Source organism: Hyposmocoma kahamanoa, unplaced genomic scaffold (genome assembly GCF_003589595.1).
Source record: "Hyposmocoma kahamanoa isolate Upper Pololo Valley unplaced genomic scaffold, ASM358959v1 67, whole genome shotgun sequence".
Taxonomy (NCBI): Eukaryota; Metazoa; Arthropoda; class Insecta; order Lepidoptera; family Cosmopterigidae; genus Hyposmocoma; species Hyposmocoma kahamanoa.
The window spans coordinates 3,768,589-3,796,473 of NW_020653855.1; the positions used below are offsets into that span (position 1 = coordinate 3,768,589).

The following is a 27,885-nucleotide window of genomic DNA, read 5'->3' on the forward strand; positions in this document are numbered from 1 at the left end:
GTAGCGACAGGCCTGCTCTTAACAGTTGCATTGCCACTCAGAGCTTTAAAACGCAAGACCCAAAGGGCCTTGATACATAAAACCATTGAGTATATAATCAGAAATAGAGACGAAATAATGGCCATACATTCTGGTAACTCATCAGTGATACATCACTTATAAATATCAACTCTCGTTTGCACTGAAATTACAAATTAGAAAGCTGAAATAGTACAGCGCCAACAACTGACCTATGTGTACGACTTCGTATATTCCAAAAATATTCTGTATTTACTATAATAAAGATAATATCTCTAACAATGGCGTGCTGTTCCATTCGGTGATGTGGGGAAAACAGCTAAACATCTAATTGCAAAACAAACGGAATCAAATATCATCGGTAATTAAATATTAAATATATAATTGTGCAATTTTCGCCCATTATAGCAAAGCTCAAGTTACCTAGTCGATTTGAAGTGAAAAAAATGACGACACCCATTGATGATACCCGTCAATTGTTTCGAATTCGGGCTGGCCAATCGGAGTGCAGTTGTCACAGTAATGATATGGCAGAATAGTTTTCAAACAAATTAAATGACATTTAGTCTCTAGCTCTAACCCTAAAATGCTAAACCCTGCTTTGTTTAATAGATTAAACTCCATTGACTGCTTCCGTGGACGAAAGCTTACCATGCCGGACTGCCACGCAGAGGTCCTAGTTTCGATTCCCGGGCAGGGAGAAATATTTGTATCACGTACATTTATTCCTCTGGCGAGTTTGGGTGTAATTTGTGGTTGTCTATGTGTGTGTCCATTGCACCCTCGATTCAGGGTTTAGTGCGGGGCTATGTTAAGTATGTGCGTTACTATATTACTATAGATTATAAAGTAAAAAAAATGAGTTCGTTCAGGGAAGTACTGCGGGAGCCGACGGAGGAGATCTGATGATGGAAATAACAGACATTTTAGTAGCTGTAGAGCTTCTCCTGAAATATTTCGTCAAGGGAAGTACTGCCACCTTACTTATTTCTGCCACCAAGCAGTGATGTGAACATTACTGCCGTACGGCTTTGAAGGGAAAAGGGAAATGGGAAATGAAGCTACCTATATTTAATAGCAACACATCTTCCAAACCGCGAAACAGAACTTACTTACTTGACGCACTTTCCGCTAACCAATTTCAATACAACTTGGCAAATAGATGTAATACCACGAACTTTCAAAGTCGGTTTTTTTTAAATATAAAAAAGTAGTAATTATATTATTCCAAGTATTTATAAATTGCGTAAGTATAATTGTTTTATCAAACAAACCAACATTACAGGGCCTGAGAATAATGAGTTAACGATCGCGTAAAATGTTTGTATACAAAATGTTGTCGCTTCTTGTGGCCGCTAGGGGCGCTGTATAATTTGCCATACAAAATTGTGAAGTAATTTACGCGGTCCCTAGCGACAACTGTCACAGTAAACTCGTGGTAGAGACACTGGTCCCGTGGTCATAGCTGACTCAGCTTATTACTTGCTTTGAACAGTATTCTAAAGTTCAGCCTAATAGATTTAGGGATTACGTTTATTTCAAAGAACATTACACCTCTACTTCATCCAATAAGGTTTGTTTTTCATTCCCCGTTCATACTTTTTATAATTTCGTCATTTATGTATCTTTATTATTAAGTTGACAGCTCAATTTGAACTTTAAAAGCGTCATAATACAGAAAATGGTATTTCTACATAATATACCTCCTCCTCTCACCTCATCCCTCCCTCTTGTCTATTAAAACACTTCTATAGGAGTCTAGAACTCAACCTTGTTAATTAACAAACCCACAACGTTAAAGACGTAATACAGCATAAATAAAAATCCATTACCTTTACATATAAAACCTGTTTAAATATAAATGATTCAGGCCACCTTTTAAATTTCGCCGAGTTATAATTCATGAGAATAATATAACATGGCCAAATAAAGAACAGGCAGCAGTTACCATTCACTCCCCACTCTGTCCAGTTTAAAACCGCGCGAAAATCGAATTTCGAACTCAGTCGTGTCGCGCGAACGGTACACGCAGTGGTAAAGAAAGTGGGTCAGCCTTTTTTTTTTAATTTTTTTTTCATTTTTAAATTTTTTCCTTCGACGGTTTTCAACATGAAGTACCTGGTCGTTCTCGCTGTCTTCGCCCTGGCTTTTGCGGCCGAGGAGAAAGAAGAGGACAGGCCGACGACTTTCAGAAGATTGATCCCAGCTGACGTGCTAAGAGGTCAGTGTTTGTGGATTTAAAAATATGTGTTATGAATGTTTTTTGATGGTGAAGATACGTGGAAAATCCTGTAGTTGCCCTGGGATAAATTGAAAAAATACCTTAGTGATTTATTTTCGTGGTTTTGTAAAAACTAAGAAAATTATTTGAAATATTTGAAACTAAAGAAAAGTTCTTTAAATATAAACAAACAAGTAAGGTTTTAATGTAGACTAAATATATAGTAGAAGCCAAGGTTTAAAATTGTAAGGCTTACTTTTTAAACTATAACATGAAATAATTTTTATGTCTGTCACTTCGCTTGTACAATAGAATGTGTTAATTTATTTCGTAAAAGTAATGTCACTAATAGAAAAAATAATAGTTTACATAAAGAAAAAATATAATCCACCTAATAAAAAAACCAAATTACATTTTTTCCGAAAGAAATTCGTCTATATTAAAGAATTCAGTCAGTCAGTCAAGTTTGTTAGATAATCGGGCTTATTACACGTTAGGTAAGTGTATTATGTAATATATAATCATTCAAGTCCAAATAACAACAACGACTCATTATTAGAATAAAAAAACAAACACAAAAGTTTGTAAACAAACAGCCTACTGAAATTCGAAAAGCATTTCGTTATATAAATACGATTCGATGATTCATTGTACCAAAATTTAAAATCAAATAAACATTGCGAAATGACTCAGAGATTTGTGGCAAAATAACATTAATACGAGAAATAAAAAAAACTGGCTGTTCTTTACAGTCAATTGTGACGATGACTGTGAAGAAAAGCCAGGTTTTTTTTTATTATATCAAGTGACGGGACGAACATTTAGCCCCGTACATAACCAAATGAAATTTCACGACCTCCTTGGATGAGCGACTTGCACACCGGCTTTCATGGTGTCACTATCTCATATGCCTAAACTTTTCTATATTGTCCCGGGTCTGGGTATTTGTGGTACAGTCGTTCTTTCCAATATCCATAACACAAGTACTTTAGTTATTTACATTGGGATCAGAGTAACTTTTATGCTGTAGTCTAATGTATTTACTTAATATGTATATTTACAAGTAACTAACTTATTTATATATATATGCTTCTACAATAAAACTGCGGTTGCGAGAATTAGAACGCAAGAACGCGTCAAAATTCACTGAAACAAAAACTGTACATTAAAGTATGTTATAATTATTAAAACAAAGATCGAACACTCAGAAAAAAATCCTTCGATACGGCCGGATTCAAATCGACGTCTTCTAGCATACTGTGTATTAGTAATTATAACGCACTAGTGGAGTAATTTCACATAAAAATAATTGAATATCAATTCAATTAAAGGTTATTTATACAGCTTCTGCGTACTTGGCTGACAAAAATCAATGGTATCGACCCGTTTAGCTCTTTTAAGTTGTCTCAATTTCATATTTGTAATAAATATTGTATATGATCAATGTGTATAAATATTTATTTAGAAACCTCTAGAGTTTCTTACTCATTCTTCTCTGGGGAATTTGGCTTACGAATGAGTAGTAGAGTTTAATTATTGCGATGATTATCTAGCAGCCGTAGAGCTTCTTGTGAAAGAGTTCGTCCAGGGAAGTACTGTCACCTTATCTATTTCTGCCGCCAAGCAGTAACGTGAGCATTACTTTGTTCAAGTTCAGAAGGGTAAGAGTGCTGGTGAAATTACAGGCACATGGGACTTGTCAACTTACATCTCAGGGTGACAGGCGCAGTGGCAGTGCCTCAGGTCTTTGCGATCTGAGTGGCACTGTAACTGTTATGGACAGGCGTGTAGCTTACCATCAGGTGCATGACTTGTTCGTCCCATCACTTGATATTAAAAAAAAAGATTTCAAGCGTAATTTGCTTAAACTTGAAATCTATATCGTCGTTGGTGTGTCATATAAATTATTCAAATATGATTTATTATCAAAGACCTTTTGTATAAAGGTAAACAATAAATAATAATCACATCAAAAAACTTCAATACTACAATTATAAAATAAAAAGAGGAAAAAATTAAATGAATCTGATGAAATGAAGAGGGCTGTAAGTTTCTAAATCATTGCTCTTAAATTTAACAAACTGCACAAGATAAAATAACTTTTTTATTGATTTGTTACATTTAATAGTAAATTCAATGTTTTTTTTTCCATTATTTTTATAAAATCTTTATTCCTTATTTTATATCAGATTATTGCCATCGCGTGATAATGCAGTATCATTAAAATTAATGCATGTCAGTTCTGCCAGTCAATGTACTTGTTTGACAGAGAACCGTTGAAAAAACTTGTAATTTACTTGTTTGAAATATGAAGTTATGTATAATGGATGGTTATTGTACGATGCAGTGAAATTTAAAGTACTCGTAACTTGGTGTTAAAAAATATGCCAGGTTGTTACAATGTAATAATGCTGTAATTTTTCTTTCATATTTATTTGACATTTCCTATAGTTGTTTGAATATAGCGTTTTCACAAAGTGGCGTTGTAGTCGTAGTAAATGCAATTTTGTCATTAGGAAGTGGAAGTTCTTTCGCAAAAACGTTTTTTTATAGTGTTAGCATAGCGAATACATTAAAATAAAACGATAGATTCATAGGCGCACCAAAAGTATATTTCTGAAAAACTTTACCATTCTCTCTCCCACTAATCTCACAAACTCACAGAACACTATATTCAGAAGGAGCACCAACTACCACCCACTAACCTAATCTATCATTTCTCTTTTTTCCTTTTTTAATCCCACGAATATCATTTAGTGTTGCCATTTTGTTCTTTAATCGATTATACTCAAGTCAAGTCGGTACCTTAATTTATTGAAATGTGATAATTTTTGCGTTTTAAAGCGAATAATTGACTAGCTTATAACTTTCGTTAACAAGTTTTTCAGAGTAAAATAATATTATAAAAAACCGGCTAGGATAAGAAACTAAAGTGCAATAAGGAAGTATGAAATATAATTATGAAAATAGTATATTAACCCTCATGGCCGAGTTAACAAGACCTGATTGTTAAGCAAGTAGATTAATCATTGTGTTAAATCTTACATCAGACTCTTGTGGGATCGTTCTAGCATGTCTTTGAATTAAACAGGTATAAAGATGGCTTCAGAATAAAGTACTTGGATGCGAATGCATAAAATAAGTGTGAGGAAAACAACGCCTCACTTCTACTTCTTAGTGTGCTGCTTCTCTACGAAGGTTGGAGACTATTAAAGCTATTCTCATTTGTGAAGCTGCCACACGAAAGAGGGATACGTGCTAAGGGGGAACCAGTCTCTCCGATCCTTCAAATACGGTTTTCCTTCTGTCACGAATACGCTTCCTAGTGTTTTTCCCTGAATTATTAGTTGAGTATTACTCTAATGTCTCAGATACATCTGTTTATTTTTTTTTTACAAAAGAAAATAAAACAAATTAAATAAATGAAAATTGTTATACATTTCTCAAAGATGGCGCTGCGGCAAAAAAGTCATTAAAAACCAAAACCAAAGATTTGCAACAGGCACTTAGAAAAGTTCGTAAGGTCTACTGGATCGTTTCGTAGCTCAGTTGGAAGAGCGTCAAGTATAGTATGCTGAAGGCGCTGGTTCGTAACCAGCCAGACAGAAGGAATTTTTCTTAGTGTTCGATCTTTGTATTAATGATTATAACAATTAAATGGAATAATTTTTCAAAACTAATTGAATATCATGATTAGTAAAACATCACGATATTTAATAAACTTAATTTTAAAAGAATAGTTTAGTTTGTAACACATTCATTTCAACTGCCTCGGTGTAGCGGTGGTCGAACGGTTACCATGCTGGACTGCTACGCAGAAGTCCCGGGTGCGATTTCCGGGCCGGGAGAAATATGTATATGTCCATGGCACCCGAGACACTGGGTTTCCCTAGTGTGTATGCGTTATTTAAGCTACATCGGTTAAGACACTTTTAAAGCATTTCTATTAATCAAAATTCCATTATCTACTTACGTTTTCCAATTACGCCCATGTGATATTATGACGACCGCCGTTTTCGAGTGGCTTGCACACCGGTTTTCATGGTGTCACCATCTCTGAGATACCGGGTTCGATCCCCGGCCGGGTCATTGAGGAAAACTTTTCTATATTGTCTCGGATCTGGGTGTTTGTGGTACCGTCGTTGTATTTCTATATCACAAGTGCTTTAGTTATTTACTTTGGGATCGTAGCAACGTATGTGACGTTTTCTAATATTTATTATTGTTAAAAAAACATGTTTCACCTAAACTGCCTCTGTGGCTGAATGGTTACCATGCCGGACTGCCAGGCAGAGGTCCTAGGTTCGATTCCCGGGCCGGAAGAAATATGTATGACCTCTTGTGAGTTTGGGTGTAATTTGTGGTTGTCAATGTGTGTGTCCATGCGCGACACAGGGTTTCCCTAGGCTATGTTGAGTGTGTGCGTTAAAAATTTAGTCTGTAGAAGTGCATGAGAGTAAATCTATAACATGCCTTCAATATGTTTGTATGTCTAATGGGTGGCCATACTCAGTGAAACTATACCTACTTATTTTTACAAATAAACTAATTATGACGATATTTAAACTCTGAAACTGGAAACTTTAGGTATTGTTTTATTATAGCAGGCTAAACAGTGTAAATGCATCCTAAGCTTAATTTATACAACCGGTTGAATATCTAATACAACGATTAAAAGATCTAGACTACACTTAATAGGCACTTAAAACTGCCCACATAACCTGATTTAGCTATAAAACTACATTATCTATAGTTTAATAACTTAATTTTTGTTTTATGCATATTTCTAGCTTGTTACACAACTATTCATTCATAAGGCAGATTCCGCAGAGAATAATGAATAAGGGTTGTTATTTAAAAATATTATCGTTCTTCATTTACAATATTTATATAAAAATGTAATCAGCAGAACGGTCTGAAAAAGATAAACTGACCAGTGGTTTTGTAAAACTAGCATACTCAACAGTAATATATAAGTTAAAAAAACTAATTATTTAAGAATTTGCTGTAATTTGCAAATATATTTATTTATCATAGTCTTTTAAGCACTCCCAGGACTTTAAATCTTCTCAAAGAAAATTGTACAAAATTATTCGTAAAAAAAAAAACAAAATTTTCCCAAAACTTGGATATGAACCGCCTTATTATTATTACTTATTTACGGACTTCAAAAAAGGACGAGGTTCTCAATTCGATTGCATTTCTTTGTTTTTTTTTGTGTATATGTTACGCGATGACACCGGCATTTGTGAACCGATTTTGTTGATTCTTTTTTGTTAGAAAGCGGATTTATCGTTCCCTATTGGTTCCATTTAAATTTGAAGAAAACATTCCACTAAACTTCCGGTAACCGATTCCAATAAAACTTAGCAATTAGATGTAATTTTTATTGTTTTTTTTTGACGGATTTCGGACGAAGAACGGGATTAGAGTCTGTATACGCCAAACTAGGATCACTGCTGATGGGTGAGAAGCTTCATAGGTATCGTTTGTGGCGAGAAAAGGCGAAAGAAACCAATAATCCAACAATGCATAAAGAAATTCGTAAGGTCTGGCTCTGTAGTTTAGTTGGTTGAGTACTTCTTAAATTTCAATAATAGAAAGTTTATTACCTGTCGTTTAAAAAAAATCGCGTGCAAATTTATGGATTTTATTGCATGTACCAATAAGAATAAAACGTGTTCCCTTTTCTTTGCACTTTAGTGTAATGTTGATTAATTAGGGAAGTGTCGAAATTTAAATAAACATTTGTACTTTTTAATTTTGACTTTTAGGGTAAAGAGTTAATGGTAACCTTGACCTCGTTAATTTTTAGTTCGAAATTGGAAAAAGTTAACTAGTTAATATGGATTATAATTATTATAACGAAGATCCAAACATTAAGAAAAACTCATTCGATCTGCCTGGATTCGAACCAGCACACTCAGGCAATCCGTGCCAGATGCTCTGCGATTTAAGCCACGGAACGAACAAATTTTTTCAATAATTTTATTTAGTTTTTTAATTAAAAAAAAAATTATATTTATTTTTGATCCCCTGATGCTTTGGGGATCCGATGTTAACAGAAAATAATTTAAAATAAAACGAATCGGTTTTAGGGGATAAGCAGTTTGATTTTGATTGCCTCTCCCGATTGGAAACTGCGTCTTTTCCGAGTCGAGGCGCATAATTGCGATTCACTGGCCGATCGAAAGCTTTTGACATTTCTAATCGGAACAATAGTGGATTTAACTCACAAATTAGAAAGATATAGTAGGAATCAGGTTCATCTTCTCGCTCTGAAACCCATCTGATTTCGAGACTACCCGATAGGGTCGATTCCGTTTTGAATCAAAATCAGGACGCAGATGGGAATAAAACTCATTTACGTGTTTGCTTGATAATTATAACACATTGATTTATTTTCTGTTATTTATTCTTTTGTACGTGAAATAAAGTTCTTTTTTATTCGATTTTGAGTTCACACGTCTTAAACTTTTAACTGAATGTACTTGCATAAAAAAATTACCTTCCATTACTGGTATACAGTAAAAATATTTACAACAAACTTCATTTAATAACTATTCAGTTTTCATATCAACGAAGTCAAAACTAAAAGTACCTTACTAGTAAAATTAATTAATAGCTAAATTGAACTTTCAATTAACATCACTTAAACAGTGCCACTAATTTACGTGTTAAAACGGGAAGTAACAGTATAGTTCTATATTCGAAAGTCCCCACTTCAGTGCCATTGTACAGAAAAAACAAACTTCAGAATCACAGGGAAGTAACTCTTTATTACTGGAAAACGTCATTTCCAAAGTTTTACTTTAAATCTATACAGTTAAGGTAAACTTTATATTGAATGTGAGTTAGGCATCACGATGTGCTTCTTGCAGAGCTTCGTTTATGGTTTTTGACGACCTTTTTGCCGTAGCATTCAAAAATAATAATATCATAAAAACATCATAAACTTATATGTGTATTATTCTAATATTTCGACTAAAGAACTTGAATCCAAAGTCATGAAATAAATAGAAAAAAGAATAGTAATGTCTCAATGTAACGAGGCTGTGTTAAATTAATAAAGCAATTCTTACAATTTGATTAATTTATCCATTAAAGCGATCGTTGTTTCCGATTGTATTGCCAAATATAGACTTAGTTGTCGATCAATTGCGTTAGGACATCACTAATGCGATTCTTGCGGCATATCCGTATTACTTGTGGTGCAACACTATTGTTTGTGCATAGAATAGACAATTGTTGCAGATTGTCAACTTTATAGCTATGTTACAATAATGTGTGCGAATGATATAACATTATGATAAGTGTTTTCAGTAATAGGTACAGTGTAAAAACTTTTCATTCTACGCGAGTAAAAATTGTTAAAAGAGACTGCAATATTTATTGTACTGAATATTATGTTTTTATTACTATGATATTCATATCTTTTTGTGAAAATACACCGCTAGTTTGGTGTTATGATTTTTTATTATTACCCTTAGAATAATAACGCATAGAATGATAGTTTCATATCAAACGAACTGTCACAAGTGAGGCAAAAACCAAATTCATGTAGGCGTAAGCAACTTGTAACTACGCTCGTCGGCACGCACACAAATATACAAATAATGATGCCATGGAATAACATTTCCCTCAAAAGTGGGGAAATTGTATCTTGCTTAACTCATCATTAAGTTAAAGGTGCCTACAGATTTGCCCGACATTGTCGATCAGGTGCCTACAGATGTGCTCGGTTTTGTCGATGAAAAACGAATATAGCACTTATTTGTAAATCCAAGATGGCGGACACGATTTTTCAAAATATGCTATATGGGTATCCTTTTCGAGGTATTTGGGGATGCTCATTACGAATATGGCACTCATTTCTAAATCCAAGATGGCGGACACGAGTTTTGAAATAAATGCAATATGGGTATCATTTTCGAGGTACTTGGGGATGCTCATGACGAATATGGCACTCATTTCTAAATCCAAGATGGCGGGCACGATTTTTTCAAAAAAATGCAATATGGGTATCATTTTCGAGGTACTTGGGGGTGCTCATTACGAATGTGGCACTCATTTCTAAATCCAAGATGGCGGGCACGATTTTTTCAAAAAAATGCTATGTGGGTATCATTTTCGAGGTATTTGGGGATGCTCAATGTGAATATGGCACTATTTGTAAATCCAAGATGGCGGGCACGATTTTTCAAATAATGGCAAGTTGGGTATCGTTTTCGAGGTATTTGGGGGTGCTCATTACGAATATTGCTTTTGTTTGAACTGTCTTGTTTGCCATCTTGGATTTAGAAATGAGTGCCATATTTGTATTGAACATTCCCAAACATCTCGAAAACGATACCCAACTTGCCATTATTCGAAAAATCGCGCCCGCATCTTGGATTTAGAAATAAGTGCCATATTCGAAACCTAAAACCGAAAATGCCATAAGCAAACATTAAAGAAAATAACTGTTAAAATAGATTAAAAAATCGCTTAAGAATGCTCCCCTTTTAAGAAAATAAAATATTTTAATATAAAATATTTCGCTTGAGTTACGAAAAGAAAGACATATAATAAGCTATCAAAGTTGTACTGGTGGTGCCAACACTATAGTAGAAACAAATATATAAGTACTGTAAATTTGTTGCAATATGTGCTCCAATTCAAATAAAATTAAAATAAATAATTATTCAATAAAGCATGAACGCAGAGCCGTTAAAAGTATTATAAAATAATTAAGTGTCCCAATCACTTACAGGAGTTAACGAAAACATTTAATGTTTATTAAAGTAAATATTAGTTCAAGATGCGCAAATAAATCTAAATTACAGGCACCACTAAAATTTACGTAATATAATTATTTTGATACAGAATAGCAAAATGGGGAGAAAAAAAATTCGTTACTTTGCAACACTTTCGTATCTTGTTGCCGCGAAATTATTTTTCTGTTTTAGTGAATATTTACATAAAAATATGAGTTGAAACGCATTACTTACTTGTGGAATGCGATGTTAGTGTCTATTTTATGTTTGTCTGTTGTATTTTTACACCCATTTACCGCACATTTCGTCATTTTTAGCAAAAAATTTTGGAGCTGTTCGCGGTGCAATATGACCTTGAGCACTAACAGCCCGCGCGCTCCTGGGACGCGTTTGGAACCCTCTAACTTGCCTCACTTAGCGTGTGCGGGCTAGGTTTCTATGCGTTATTATTCTAAGTTATTACCTATAAAATAAGGGTAATTTTTAAAATACTGACAACGTTCCTGGACTTGGTTACTAACATTATAAACAACACTTGTTCCGTGACTTTTGTCAAAACAGGATAAATTTAAGAAAAAATATTTTTTTACTTTTTGTCCGTACCGTGTCAGATAACATTTTTTGGATCTGTATTTGGTAGTAAGGTAATAAGTTTAAATGTGCAAGCGTCCTCTCTGACGACTCCCGCGTTTTGCACAGAGTGATCGCCGTATATCTATTTAAATATATTTATTTTTCTATGTAAGTAAAATCTGGCGAATTATTAAATCATGGAACAGAAATTGTTGCTTATAATGTTAGTGATACAGTCCTTATTTGTAAAATACTAACATTTTACAATTAACCCTGCATATTATTATCATTACCTTCATATAATTGTCACAGATGGCGCTACGGCGAGAAAACCGTTTAATCAAAAACAAAGATGTTGCCAAACATGCAAATATAGAAATAGAGGTCTACTAATTCGTTCCGTAGTTGTTTTTGAATAGTCTGTGACGTTTATGTTGTAATTTGTAAGTGGTCTACTTAACTCGTCCTCCGATGCGTTCAGAATTATTTGACTTAGATTAACATCATGATAGTTTAAATGATCTCTGTGGCTCAGTCGTTATGGGCTTTGGATGTTATGTGAAAGGTTCCGGGTTCGATTCACGGATGAGCACATTTTCGTCTGGGTCTTCAGTTGCTTTCATACGTCGAAATAGGTCCAGAAATAACGATGACTCGTAAACTAGTCCGAAAGACTAGCAGGAGGTAGCAGAAATCAACGGGAGCTAGAGAAAATGTTGCTATGGTAATGGACTACAATTTGTACCTTAGGCAATTATTTTTAAGATTTCAATTCATAGTAGTTGCAGTGCCACTCAGAGCTTTAAATCGCAAAGACCTGAGGGTCACTGCCACTGCGCGCGTCACCGTGAGACATAAGTTCCATGTGCCTGTAATATGACCAGCACCCTTCTCGTTCAAAACTGGAACGCAGAAACGCTTGGCGGCAGAAATACGTACGGTGGCAGTAGATGACTGGACGAACGCTTTCACAAAAAGCTCTACTGCTACTAAATATCGTTATGCAGGTTACAATAGCGATCATGTTTTCAGTTTAAAAAAGAGACTGTTTGTGAGAGTTTCGTTTGAGGCCAAATAATTAATGTGATTATTAGACATTGGCTCATTCAGTTCTCCAATTTGAAAGTCAGCTTGATATTTAACTAGAATTCCGGTAACCAAGACAAATGCTTTCAGAAATTGAAACACAACTAATGGATTTCAAGTTTCGTCCTAGCGCTAGTATTGGCTCGAAATTTTGATAATTTGATAATTTTGTCACTTGCTTTAGCGTCACAAGGTGAGCTTTCGGAAACCTTGTAACTTCAGGTTTTTTAAATCTCTTAGAAGACATTGTTAAGTGTTTCACAAGGCGCTATCCTTGTTCCAACGCTGTTTACTTTTGATTTAAAGTTTCAAACCTTATTTGTATCATATAAAACTTCCGTTTAAAACAAAAATACAATAATAATCTAAAAAGCAATGAAAAACAATTGGAATGACGTTAAACATTATAAAAACAAAATAAAAATGACGTTTTATTTCTTTACGTAATTAACAAATTTTGTTTACTTGAAAGGTCCTTTTAGATTTTTTATTGGTTCGCTCTTAACCAAAATCAAGGTTAAGTTAAGACGAGGTCAACAAATGAAGTTTACCCAGAATATATGTACACGGAAATAATTGCAAAAGTTTGTAATTAATTTAATAATATTTTCTTGTTATTCTCTTGTTTGTATGACACAAGAAACGCGTATTGTTTAAAACAATGACGCTATTGTTGTGCGGAAAATGTGTCAAATTTGTATAAAAAACCTTGTATAAAAACCTTGGCATAGACTTTTTGTTTTTATGAGTAATATGCATATGTTTAACAGCAATCCCACCTAATGGTCGATAGTGGAGACTGTCAAATAATGTTCATTCGATTTCGTCTTAAAGAGGTTTAAATTTTATTCAACAAGTACAATTATATTCCAAATCAATAGTAAAAAACATTGGAACCAAGACTGAGCCTTGTGGGAGACGTCTTCGAAGAGATAGTAGAAAATCCTGTCGAAAGTTTCTAAGGCTTTCGAAAGCTTACCTTGTGTCTCTATAGCTAACGTGAAAGCAAATCTTTATTTGGTGGTATTTGTGGAAATTAACAAACTTTACGTACAGTTTGTTCCAGATCTTCTTTAGGTTATTAACGACTTTTTACGACGCCGTAGCACCGTTTGTGAGAAATCTATGAAAGTTTTTTTACCGAGTGAGGTACCTTTACAGCTACCAGCCGCCGACTAGAGATGTCACTTTAATAATTGTAATTAAGTTTTATTAAACGTCCGGATGATTCACCACCATGATATTTCTTAAAACTTAGTGAAGAAAAAACTAAATATATTAAAGAAAGCTTCATCATCAACCCATTATATCATCAACCCCATATACATCTCACTGCTGGGTACGGGTCTCCTTGCGCGGGTAAAGCTGGTGGGGACTTCACATGTTTTCCACGGGTTATGAACCTTCTTCAACGTGCAGGTTTCATCACTGTATTTTCCTTCATCGAAAAGCTCATGATAAATTTCAAATTAAATTTCGCACGTAAATTCCGAGAAACTCAAGAAGTGCAAGCCCGGAATCGAACCCACGGCCCTCTGCTTGAGAGGCAGTAGGTCAAACCATTATGCTACCACGGCTTCAAGAATGCTTAATAAAAAACAATTTTCACGAAATTTGTTAACCTTCTTGATATAATGGTTATGTCTAACGGTAACGCTTACAAAATCTGGCAATCCGTGTCATTTTCGGTTTACGTAAATATGACCACGTCTCAGAGTTTCGGACTAATTTGAAATGGCTCCCAATCCGACTTCGCCGATATAAGCACGTTCTTTGTCTTCTTTATAAAATTCTACATTACCCCCAGCTTCCTCGTTATTTGTGTATCCGTTTTTCTCCCTTAGCCCCTAGTTCCCGCCCAAAACGTAACTGTGACACTAGAACACTATTACATCCCCAATCCAACTCCAAGTTCTTCCACTATTCCTTTGCGGTTAGTGCAGCTCGTATGTGGAATTAACTGCCTGCTGGTATTCGTGACAGTCCATCAGTCGTATCTTTCAAACGCAAATTAAAAGAGCACTTCCTGTCGAACGCATTAGTTAGTTAATCGGTAACATATATATAAGTTAGTAATTTGTTATTATATTATTATTATTATTACATCTGCTTATATATGTAAAGTTTATGTATATAACCACCATTTATATATTTTTAGTCACATTTAAATTTAAATTTTAGTGTACAATAATTAGTCCCACAGACTTCACTTTTACACCACGGCTAGGGTTGACTGGAAGAGATCTCTTCTAGAGATAGGCTCACCTTTGTATACGTCTTTTGTAACGTGTATTATATGTGTCTTTTCTTTGTGCAATAAAGAATTATATAACAATGTGGTCTATTATCTGCTTCAATTATTTAGTACTTACTATATGTATATAGGACCTTATTAAATATGTTTGCTTCCTGGTGACCTTTGCAAAAAGGACAATGACTCAAGAGTAAACGACAGGTAATAATTACGTTATTTCGCGCCACTCTCCTACTATGACCTTCGAATGTTCTCGATGGACAATATTGAAATTGAAAGTGGACCGCGAAGAGTGAATTTGTTGTTTTTTTTTTGTCGTTTTTTCTATTTTTATATCGTGTAACTGTGAGATGATGTACTAGAAAGTGATTATGGCCGTGGTGTTTGCCTCACTAATATAGAGTTCTTAATGGGCCATGAAACCTCAAATAATTTGTACCTGACATTGCGGTTGTTCTAGCTAAATTTAATGGCTTTTTATGGTTGCCTACAAGGGCGGTTTTGTTAGGTCCGTGAATTTGAAAAGAAAAAAAATACTTTTTTAAAACAATGGTTTGTTTTCTAGGTAATTTATAGAAAAAAAGTGTACTGTAGCAATGCAATCGCGCGTTTGCATCGCTGCAAAAGTCGCGGTGTGTAACCGCTCTAAAGTATACCTAATCATTGAATAAATGCAGTTCCATTGCAACTATGGCTTACTTCGTATTTTGTCGCTTCTGTCAAACATTGTAATGTCGCACTCACCAGCAGCCAGAATGATAGAAAGAAAAAAATACTGAATTTTTAAACATTGGAATTAGAATCTAAATTAGAACTCACTTTATTAATCACGCACATATTCATTTAATTAAACATCAAAGCAGTCTTGAATAATACAAATTTCTTTTTAGCAATCTTTTTAATTAGTGCTTCTGTTTTGACCATTAGAGAACGACGTTGCGAATGTCATTGTTGAGAAAAGAGGTTCTGAATTTGAATTTGAAATGTTCTTATGTAAATGTTACACATAGCGAGATAATTCCTGTGACTAATCCGAAAATATATTAACATTTTTCTTTGTATTGGAATTGGTTTCTGGAGTATTTATTAGCTGAATTAACGTACAAATGTTTGTGATGGCTTATTTATTTTGTCATGAATATTTCTCTTTTTTCGACGTCTTTTGTCATTATAAGATTTATGAATTATTGCTAAATATTTTTCCTTTTGAACGACATACATTACGTAAGCAATAATTAAAATAGCTCGGGACGTTGCAGAAAAACACGGAAATTAGTGATTTCCAGCATACTTGCATAACGTCAGAGAAACCGAGCTGAGTTTCTCTGCGCAAATTGATTAAGTCAGACAAACCATGTACGGTTAGGTTATAAAAGATTCAACGTATTGACAAGAAGACATTGCAACATCTTTCCAATACAAGAATAGAATTTGAATTATGATTTCCGTGCCCACCAGTTGACATAAAGGGTGAACAAAAAAGTTATGGACACTATTGGTGATCGTATTCTTGAAACAGATAATCATACTGACATCGCTTATTTCGTATGTAATGTTGTTTTGTGGCATTCCCTAAAATGTTGTTTTATTAGTTGTTGATTGTGTATATCATTACTGTATATCAATTGTGCATCATTGTGACTTGTGATAAATGATACACTTTTTTTATTAACCCGACATGGATCCTAAAGACACACGGTGTTCTTAATGATTTTGTTGATAATATATATATTTTCTTTTTTAAAATTAAAAAATGGATAAAAACACAGCTGCACGTTAGGGACACTGTGGGTCTCTAGGACGCTACAGTACCAAAACAGTTAGATGTGGTCTACATTTGGTTTTCTCGTGAGTTTGGTTGTAATTTGTGGTTGTGTACCTATGTGTGTGTTCATGGCACCCGCGATACAATAGGTATCCATAGTTCGGGTCTATTTAACAAAAAGTATCCATGTGTAGCAATTGCGAAAGTCTAAGAACTCGTTATTACATTTAATTAAAAATACGACTATAGTGTTGTATTAACTATTTAATTGGATTCTTTGACTTGACATTTCAATTAAATTATTTCATTTTACTATTGTAGCACTTTCCTTCCCATTCAATTAACATAAATACCTTGGGATTTATGTTACAACTTGTTACATTTGCTATTAAAGCAATTGAACCGTTTAGTTACAAAGCAAATTAACTTGTAAAACGTCTGATTATCATGTCACGGACGGACAAACAGACGCAAAAGTGAAAGGGACAGTATTGTTTTTTATTGCTTTTGGTATATAAAAACTGCATGACGTTAATATGTTTACATTTTGCATTGAGCGAAAATTGAAGACATTGTACTTGATAAAACTCCATTATTGTTATATTTAAGAAGGATGGTTAGAGAGACTTAGAATACAAAGACACAAGAATATTGTGTATTGCCTGTTAGTTTTATTTATCATTGTAAGAGTCTACTACCTCTAATGGCTATGGTTGATTCTGCATAACAGTGCGGTGTGAAAAAATGGTTCCTAAAAATTTTCACGATTGAAAGAAAAACTCAAACTTACAACTTATTAATATTCAATTATTTTTAAGTGAAATTACTCCACTGGTTTGTTATAATTATTAATACAAATATCGAACACTTAGAAAAAATTCCTTCTTTTCCGGCCGGATTCGAACCGACGTCTTCTAGAATACCGTGTCAGACGCTATACCAACTAACCCACGGAACGAACCAGCGTGCTTGCGTATCTTTGTATTTCATTTTTCAACGACTTTTCGTTTGTAAAAAAATAAATTCTGAAATAAAGCCAGTGCCCCTGCCGCTCGACCCAAGCAAAATGAACCGTATTAGAACGGGAAAAAATTGAATTCGAGCTGAGGTAGCGTTTAAGAGATCAACTCTTAAATGTACATCAAAATGCGAAGTTATTCAGATCCAGACAATATAATTCCTATCATCACATAATCGCCCAGTGTATGTTAGAATGAAAATATCTCATTCAAATTCAGTGCTATTTATTATAGGTCATACATACACAAAGAGAGAAGAAAAAGTGTTCCGGCTACTTCAATTGAATTTAAATATATTGTCTAGATTCAATTGTCTAGATTATAGTATTTGACCATGGAAACGAATACTTTTTGAGCACCATTTGCATTTAAGTGATTTCATTAGATTTCTTTCAACTATATGAAACAGAAAATATCTCGTCCTGTAGACTGTTCGGATGCCAAATGTAAAAGTTTGAAAGACAGTTAAAAATACATAAAATTGCATAAATAAACTTCCTTTTGTTTTGTGTTAGCTGTTATATAAAATTAAATACATTCCACTGTAAGGCAAAATATCTATATTTTTTGTTGAAGATTTGTAACCTATATACATTAATTACATACATTATTATACACATTGTATATATTGTATATGACCATAGAGTACGTAGAATAATTCTTAAACTTAGCAGCAATAGTGCTTTTTATGAAAAAGTCCGTCCAGTAGATTGTGTATTACGGGCTGTAAATAAGGAAATACGGACGAGACTCTATTAGAAGCTCGAAGGCGAAGACCGAGGGCTTTCAGAGTCGAGGTTCGTAATTCCCGTACTGCCCATGATATATACATTGTTTTTCATCACACTTGCACGTAAATTTATATAGTAAGATTGCATGCCGGCTAACTTGATTGTAATGCCTCAAACCCTCGGACCTTTTTCTTCGACAGTCATGTAATGAGAAACATTACACTCGTATTTTATTTATTCATTTATTACATTTTATTATTTTACAGTTCTAAGTGCGTTTATGAAACTTATAAAACGAATAATGTGGTAACTTATCTTATTACTGTGTTATTAATATCTATAGCATGCCTGTACAGATCGTCGGCCTACATTTCGATCTAGACTAACGACTTTCACTTTAAGTTATCCCAAAGTCTAGTGCTTCCGCAATTTAAGTTATTGTTTCTGTTTTGAGCGTGGGTACTGCTTTCCATTGAAAATAATCCAAATTATTTCAACCACAATAAGATTGGAAAGTTGTTATGAAATTAGCTTTGTCTATAACGCTCCGTTGTTTATGAATAAGTTGACGATCATTTGAAAAGTTTTGTGTTTACACAAAACATTTTCATTGTAATTTTTAAGTTTACCTATAGAATGTCAGGATGTCTCACTATCATAATATTAAATTATTTTTTTTGTATTAAATTTGACGACCTCCGTGGTCTTGCACGCCAGTTTTCATGGTGTCGCCATCTCTGAGGTTCCGGTTTCGATCCCCGGCCGGGTTAGTGTAGGAAACTAACTTTTCTATGTTGTCTTAGGTCTGGGTGTTTGTGGTACCGTCGTTGTTTACTTACTTTGGGATCAGAGCAAAGTATGTGATGTTGTAAAAAAAGATTAAACCAATAACAAAAAAAAAGTCAAATTTCTCCACTAGTTTGTTATAATTATTAATACAAAGTCCTCGCCTCAGTAGAGACCCGCGCTCAGTAGTAGGACATCTAAATGGGTTGATGATGAAAAGATTCGAAAAAATAGTTTAATTTTCAATTTCGTTGCAGTTTTCTTTTCCCATTTTAATGAAAATGCTTTAATATTCTTATGTGGTTATTTTAATCTGTCTAGTGCCAAAATAGACGCAGGCTCGTTCTAAGAATCTAACCGGCAACCTTGAGTTAACAAAGCGAGCGCTCTCCCCAACTGAGCTATTATTCTATGCCAACGTTGTCTAACAACTAATTTTTATTCCATACATGATGTCTTGTCACATATATTTGTCGCACATTGCCACATATGAAAACGTATCCTTGAATAAGTCATAGGTGTCATAAACATGTTATACAATGTATTCCTTATACGCTATCCGAAGATTATATCTGTATGATCTTGTGTAACTTTTTGTTGCTTTTTACTTTTTTTAATTTCGTTAATGGTCAGAGATGTGCAAAGTGATTTTTTTTTGGTTCTTGTGAATACTGTGTAATTTGCAGCCGGTATTAAATGTATTTGTGTTGTGTAATCATTTAAATATTTTATTACTTACTGTCTGCTATAGTAATAAAGTTAGATGTAATGTCGTAAAGCAATAAGTAGGCTGTATAGATTTACTTTTCTATGCTGATTGCCTTGTTGCCAAAGCCTAATAATAAAATGTACTTTAACCGACTTCAGAAAAAGAGGAGGATGTTACGCGATTACACGGACATTTGTGAACTGATTTCGATGATTCTTTTTTTGTTGGAACGGGGTTATCTCTGTAGTGGCCCCATTCATATTCGAAGAAGAATATTTCGCCTCTAAGAATGGCAAATTAGGGGGTTAATTTGATTTATAGGATTTCACGCACTTTCCGTTACCGATTGCGATAAAACTTGGCAAATAGATGTAATTACACAAATTTTTATGGTAAGTTTTTTTATAAAAAGGTTATAACTATTTAAATTGTATAATCGAATATTTGATTTAGATTTAAATTCAAATTTCAAATTCAAATACTTTAATTCAGATTTCATCCATATTGGTTAGTATAACAAACAAAAACTTACATACTAGTGTTAGAAGATACAAATTCATAAATACGTGCTGGGTTTAGGACATACATGTAATTTAGTCCAGTGTATCGAGTTCTTAGGTTTTCGCGATTGTTATACATAGGAATGAAACTATTTTTCCGGATTTAAATCGGTTAATCGGTAAATCGGTTAAGTCAACCGTGACCATGGGACCTGTAAAGGGCCCGAAACGTCGGTTTGTTTGAAAAAACAAATATACGCGATTTAAATCCGGAAAAATAGTTTCATTCCTTAGTCCAGTGTTCAAAAAATGAACCCTGGACCCTGCCAGCAACAATACCCACAATGCTATTACCGCTGCCACGAACTCTGCGCATCAAGGATGCCGCTCTTTTTCTCATTATGGCGGCAAATCCGTCTACATGAGCATCGGCGAACATTCCTGACGCGCTACAGAATCGCGGCAGCCGCAACAACAACAACAACAACTTTTAACTGAAATTTTTTTTTTATATGATTTAGTTTTCGTTAACGACAACAGACGGATGTCCTGTGAACTCTACGTTTTTGAGTGACCCTAATTTTTACTACGAATTTAGTTTAACTAGGCGTAACTGGCTGCATCCTGATTGTAACTAGTCTAGTTATGTTTTTAAATGAGTTCTATGGCCGTTAACAACGATGTTTTAACTTATAATTTTTTAATAATTGTGTTTAAAATGTTTAACTACTTTAATTGTTGCTGAAGACGATGGTTCCAATCCAGCCGGAACCAATGAATTTTTCTTAGTGTTCAATCTTTGTATTAATAATTATAACAAACTTGTGGAGTAATTTCACAAAAAAAATTGAATATCATGATAGTCAATATTCTTCGTATTATAACTAAGACTTCAAAGTTATAATTCCCCTCTTTTTACGGGTTAGTCCCATCTGATCCCCAAAACTGATCCACCGCAATTTTAAATTGCAACTGATCCTTTATGTATTTTGCAAATCCCGACGTATCCTCTCATTGTATTTGTAAGGTAAGTACAGTGTAGAGGAATTTCTTTTAAAGAAATTGTAATTATATTTTAATTTTGGACGTTTGTATTTTGAAAATATTTAATTTTTGTTTGTATTTTTGTAGTTCGTATTTTTCATTATTTTATATTAACAATAAAATTATCGTTTACATTAATGACGATCATGTTATCCCTTGACATTATATTTCGCATTGTAATAATATGAAATTGATAATATGAAATAAATGATTCTATTCCATTCTACAGTTAAGAGAAAAAGAAGTTTTGAAATCAAATATTCATTTATTGAGTATCATAAAATATCAGTAATTAATGAAATTTATTCTATTCTATTCTAATTATCACAGACAATAATTTTTTTTGATAGGTTTTATTACGTGGGGGGGTTCTTCTTCTTGTCGCGTCAATGACAAAAGTGCAGAGCTATATTTCTTTGGCCCAGTACGCAGCCCCCTCTATACTAACTGCAGCCTTTAGCACGTCTTCGCGGGTGCAGCTGGTCGGACACAGTGGGCACGCTAGCAAGTAAAAAATCTTTGTAACCGTAGAGCTCTTTGTAAAAGAGTTCGTCCAGGGAATTACTGCCACCTTACCTATTTCTGCCGCCAAGCAGTAATGTCAGCATTACTGTTTTCCAGTTTTGAAGGGTAAGGGTGCTGGTGAAATTATAGGCACATGGGACTTGTCAATTTATGTCTCAGGGTGACGGGCGCAGTGGCAGTGCCCCTCAGATCTTTGCGATTTAAAGCTCTGAGTGGCACTGCAACTGTTATGGAAAGGCGCACGACTTGTTCGTCCAGTGACTTGACATTATAAAAAAGTGAGACATACTTATATATTTCACCATGTTGTCTCTACATAGGAACGTCAAAGGGTTATAAAGCAAATATGTTCCCATGTATAATCAATTGTGTAAATACTGATTCTTGATTCTTCAGAATCAGTATGTGAAATACATTGCAAAACTTTAAACTTCATTTATTTCTAAGCAGATCTCGATTAAATCTAGCTTTTTGTCTAGTCGACCCTCACCTCGATTCAGTCTAAGATGTGAGTGGGCATTATTAATGTATAACATTCAAATTAGCTCGATTGTACGTACCCATAGAGAAGCTTTGGCTTAATTAAACGATATAGCGAGGTTATGTTTTTTTTTCTCGAGGACTTTCCTTCAGGGACACCTACTTATTTTCTTTTGAAGTCATGATCAGTGCTTGGTCAACTCTTCTGTGAAAAAAAAAGATATTGAGGTAACTGGTCCCGTGACCAAGATACTCTATTTTGCGCCTTTTGATAGATGGTATCATTTTCCGGGACATATAAACACGCCGAAGCACGGTTTTGTTGCGTCTCTGTGTCCAACCAATGCGCAACATGCCTGCAGGCGTCTTGTAGTGTCCCCTTTTAACACCCACGTTTTGCAGCCGTACATGATGATAGATAGGATACATATTTTATATAAAAAACTTTTCAATATAAATTTCATATATACTATAAAAGCACTTTTCACTGTATTTTCCCGTCTAACGAAAGTGCTAAAGATAAGATGAGTCCCTCTATTCCCACTAGTTCAGTTGTCCAGTTCCGTTGAATGAACTAGTGAGATTTTTTCTCGTTTATTAAGTTGAAAATAAAAGAAGCTTTTGCCTCTGGTTTAGTAGAGATTTTTCACTTCCTCTATTACCACTAGTTCAGTTGGACCCTATAATACTCATGTCCTTCATATACGGACCCGCATCCTGATTTTGATTCAAATTGGAATCGACCCGATCGGGTAGTCTCGAAATCAGGTAGGTTTCTGAGCGAGAAGATGAACCCGATTCCTACTATATCCTTCTAATTTGTGAGTTAAATCAACTATTGTTCCGATTAGAAATGTCAAAAATTATGCGCCTCGACTTGGAAAAGACGCAGCTTCGAATCGGGAGAGGCGATTAAAATCAAGCTGCAGATCTTCACCTCGCTGAATTATATAAAAATAACTATTACTCGTATTCATGGTTATAAAATTATTATTAATTTAATTCAATAATTTCTTTCCCTTTAGGAAAAGGCAAAGGTACAGCCAAGTCTACGTGAATTTTTCTTTTATTGTTTATCAAATTCAAATTCTTTTTCAAATTCAAATGGCCAGCGTTAGACTTAGATAAAAGTAATCCAGAATAATGGTCTCATGTTGGTGGGACTACAAGCAAACAGCAAACTACTCGTCGCGCCACCAGTGGGTCATTACGATGGTATTGCAAATCTAGTAGGGTATCAAGCACATAGTTAAATAAATGAAGAAATGAGGATCAAAATTTCATCAATTCACTCAACTGAAGAAATGGAAAAAGGGTCTCGATAGTTCAGTCAATTGAACAGACGAGAAAAAAAAATCTCAATAGTTCGGTCATCTGAACTGGGCAACTGAACTAGTGGGAATAGAGGGATAAGCCTCGCTAACGTCACTAATGCTAAACGTTACAAAAATTGTATTTTCGCTTGCAACGGCGTTTTAGATTTTACTGTACAAATATAAATATCAATGTTTTCTTCATGAAATTCCTTATCCGAATATCATACTCTAATTAATAATAAAAACTTACTTGACGGAGTTCTGACGCTATGAATTTATTTAGTAAACGTTTTTCGTCACCGTTCAAAGTTTTCAAAATAATTGCTCTAAATTACAACTACTTCCCACTTTTCTAACACCATAACACTTAAGTAGCCGTATTATAACAAGGGTAGAGCTTAGATTGAATACTTTAAAAGATTAACCAATAAGATGAAGAAATTTAAACAAAAACGTAATCATTTGCTCAGTGTGAAACTTTGTTACGTTGAAGTAAACGACGTTAGTTTGAACAGCGTAATGGCATTTGCATTACCCATAAATGGATTTTGTTTGTTCAACGGCTTTCTACAGATGGTGTAAGGAATTAATTTCATATAATACGTATAAATGTTTCTTACGAATATGTATAATTACATTAATCGTGCTTTTTTTCACACAAATAATATATAAATATAAGACCTATCCCAAAGTAAATAACTATAGCGCTAAGGAAATTGGAAACAACAATGGTATCGCAAACACCCAGGCCGGAGACAATATAGAAAAGTTAGTGTTTTCTACATTGCCAGGCTGAGGATCGAACCTCGGATTTGGCGGCATCAAGAAAACCGGTTTCCAAGCCACTCGATCACGGAGATGTCAAAAATACGAAAATAAATATGAAACATCATTTTTTTAATAACGTAATATATAAAGGTACCAATAAAATTGTTTAATATAGAAGAGAAAGTTTCTTTTTCATATTAAATTATAACTTTCTCAAATATTTATTATACGAGTCGAAGCGTTGGAAAAATGGAAGTATAAAAATAAAATCTTCTCTTTAAAGAAGACAAATAATTCACAATGTAGTACTTTAAAAACCAATAAACTATTTGTTTATTGTTTCTTAATGCACAAAAAACTTTAACAATTGAATTGCCTTTTCCAGACTTCCCGGGCATGTGCTTCGCGTCTACCCGCTGCGCTACCGTCGAACCTGGCAACACCTGGGACCTGGCACCCTTCTGCGGCCGTTCCACCTGCGTCGTCAGCGAAGACCAGCCACCACGACTCCTCGAACTGGTGGAGGACTGTGGCCCTCTGCCTTTGGCTAACCCCAAATGCAAGCTTGATACTGGTTAGTAACCCACATTACGCTTGTAGTATTGAATGACAATTGGATCCAGTATCTGTAATATGTCTTTTATATATTAAATAAATAGAGTAAAGGCAGACAGACATAAAGACGGAACGATAACAAGAAAGACAGACAGACAGAATGACAAATGGAAAGACAAAAGAAAAAAGAAAGACAGATATAAAAATGGACAGACAGTCAATCTAAACTCTTCTTTTTATTCGTGTACCTACAAGCTCTACTATTAGCATAATCAGACAGGCAAATAGCCCGAGTCATCATACGGTAGACAGTCTATTTTTTTTGTAAATATAAGGCAAACGCGCAGACGTATCATCGTATAATTTGTTTAATTCCTTATCTTTTATATGTTATATCTGGCAGAACTTTCTATTTGTGTTAATAAACAAAACAAAATAGAAAGTCTCAACTTCTGGTACAAAGCCAGGGAATATAGATGATCAACGTTTTTTTTTGAAAGACAAAATGTTTAGTTCCAATTTCAAATATTTATTTTATGCCGTTAAATTCTGCTAAAGTTTTCATTAACAGAGTAATTGGTATGGTAAGGTGTAACTGGTTTCTGAAACTCGACGACGTAGAGCCCATTTTGCGTGAATAGAGTGATGACACACTTTAACGAGGCTTGAGTTCATAACGTGAATAAGTTTTGGAGTCAATATCAGCCAACTCCTTAGATATATTCCCATAGAAAACGTTCAATAGGTCTTATTTAAATGTGTATATTTTTCTGTTCACAGAGAAGACCAACAAAACCGCTCCCTTCCCCGGCTGCTGCCCAATCTTCACCTGCGAAGACGGCGCTAAGTTAGAGTACCCTGAACTTCCCACTCCTCCCCCAGAAGAAAAAGAAGGAGAGGAAAAGAAAGAGGAAGAAAAGCCTAAAGCTTAAGCCTTAATAACTAAAAAAAAAACAAAACTCTCACAGAAAATTCTAGAACGCACCTTTCGTAATTCAAAAATAATAAAATAAAACTCTCATTTCCTTTGGTTGGTAATGGTCACTGTTACCAATTTACTTCCTGTATCATGTTAATTATAATGTAAATAAGACAAATGTAAGTACAGAAAAAAGCGTTCGAATAAAAAATATATTTAGAACTCTGTGGGATTGAAAAATTGGTCTCAATTACCAAAATTCTATTTGTATTCTATTTTTTTAATACCAGTGACACCATTTCCTAACAAATTTCTAAACGGTTTTTTGTAACAATAGCCGACAATGGCGTACAAAATTCAAAAAGCAACTTCCGATTTCCGGTTCTTTATTCAAATTCAAATTTCAAAGATAACTGTGACAGTATCTGTTACAAAATATCTGTATTGTTTGCATCTAAATGACATTTATTGCATGATAAAGAGGAATGCCTGGAATGCATTTCTTTGAGTGGGTTTTTTTAGAGTTTATCAGTTTTTTACTTGAATACCCGTCTACTTATAATGTTTTGTGATACTGATATATACGTTAATGTAGAAAGAAAGATATTCAATAAAAAATACAAAATTTCTATTTTCTGCAGTTTTATTTCACCAGTTTTATTCCATGTAACTTCAGCCTCAGTAATGGCCGGTGGTTTAAAACCCAATCAACCCGTCCGGTTTTAATCCATTTGTGCCTAAAATGGTACGGAATTTGGTATAATTCCATACTTATTACAAATTTCGATTAAAGAAATCTTTTTTAGACGAAAAAGAGATAACTCCACACAATATCCACTTGGCCATCTTGAGGGTTCTCACTAAGGACATCACGATTCGATTTTTATAAAAATCGATTCAAGTGCATGCGATCTAACGATTTTTTATACTCATTTATTTCAAAACAATTTTCGAATTCGAATCGATTCAATCATCGAATCGTCTAGCAAGAATAAATCAATAAACTATAAGTAATAAAATAGCAACAAACATTTTGTAATAATATCATTAAATTTGAACAAAAGTCGATATAGTTGTGTAAATAGTTTTTGCCCTCGATTTTGGGCGTTAATAGGTTAAATTGCACTGAGTGAAACTCGGGTGCTTGCTCATATTTGCATCATCCTACGTCCGTCCCCTTAAGATGGCGGGTTTAAATCGTGTAATTCTATCGCACACCGTGATATATCTGTACCTGTAGAATATAAGCAGCTTTATTCGCTTCTACTAAACCAGAATTACACCAATTATAAGCCTCTTGACACGCTTTGCAACTGAATCCTAGGTGGCCAGTTGGTATTTAGCAGAGCCATCTCATGGGTATATTTACGTATGTTTGGCATGTCGTGGGTACAAAAGATCACCAATATCGAGGTTCGTCGTCGAATGGGAAAAAAGTTGGTTACAGTCAGAACTGTAAAGCAGCTGCAATATTTTGGCCACGTAATAAGGGGCAACAGATATCGGATTCTTCAACTAATAAGGCAGTGGAAAATCCAAGGAAAGCGTACTCGTGGAAGAAGGAAAACTTTGTGGTTAAAGAATTTGAGAGACTGGTTCCGCCTTGGCATACATTCCCTCTTTCGCGCGGCAGTTTCAAATATGAGAATAGTCATGATGGTCGCCTACCTTCGTAGAGAAGCAGCACACTAAGAAGAAGAAGATCCCATGGGTGGCAGCAGTATACATACACAACCAGACTAGGGCTTGGTGTCAACGAATGAAACCGATTAGCTAATGAACATTATCGTAAGTGGAACTGGGGAACCACCTGAAGAGTTTGAATTGACATTCTCGATAGGATTTTTTTTCTGATGGGTA

At 34.4% G+C, this 27,885-nt stretch overlaps 1 protein-coding gene across 1 annotated transcript; it reads left to right on the forward strand.

Moving 5' to 3' along the window:
- The first annotated feature begins 1,980 nt into the window (after positions 1-1,980).
- LOC113232193 lies at positions 1,981-26,049 on the forward strand. The gene is made up of 3 exons (XM_026466836.1): positions 1,981-2,239; positions 24,937-25,125; positions 25,887-26,049. The coding sequence occupies exons 1-3, from the start codon at positions 2,128-2,130 to the stop codon at positions 26,036-26,038; spliced, it is 453 nt and encodes a 150-aa protein (XP_026322621.1). The 5' UTR covers positions 1,981-2,127; the 3' UTR covers positions 26,039-26,049.
- The last annotated feature ends 1,836 nt before the right edge of the window (positions 26,050-27,885 follow it).

What these genes read in the sequence shown, in the direction of transcription:
- LOC113232193 (XM_026466836.1), top strand. Translation starts at nt 2,128, where the DNA reads ATGAAGTACCTGGTCGTTCTCGCTGTCTTCGCCCTGGCTTTTGCGGCC. An exon ending in CCCAGCTGACGTGCTAAGAG is followed by an intron (nt 2,240 to 24,936) that starts GTCAGTGTTTGT and finishes TGCCTTTTCCAG; the next exon opens with ACTTCCCGGGCATGTGCTTC. An exon ending in CAAATGCAAGCTTGATACTG is followed by an intron (nt 25,126 to 25,886) that starts GTTAGTAACCCA and finishes TTCTGTTCACAG; the next exon opens with AGAAGACCAACAAAACCGCT.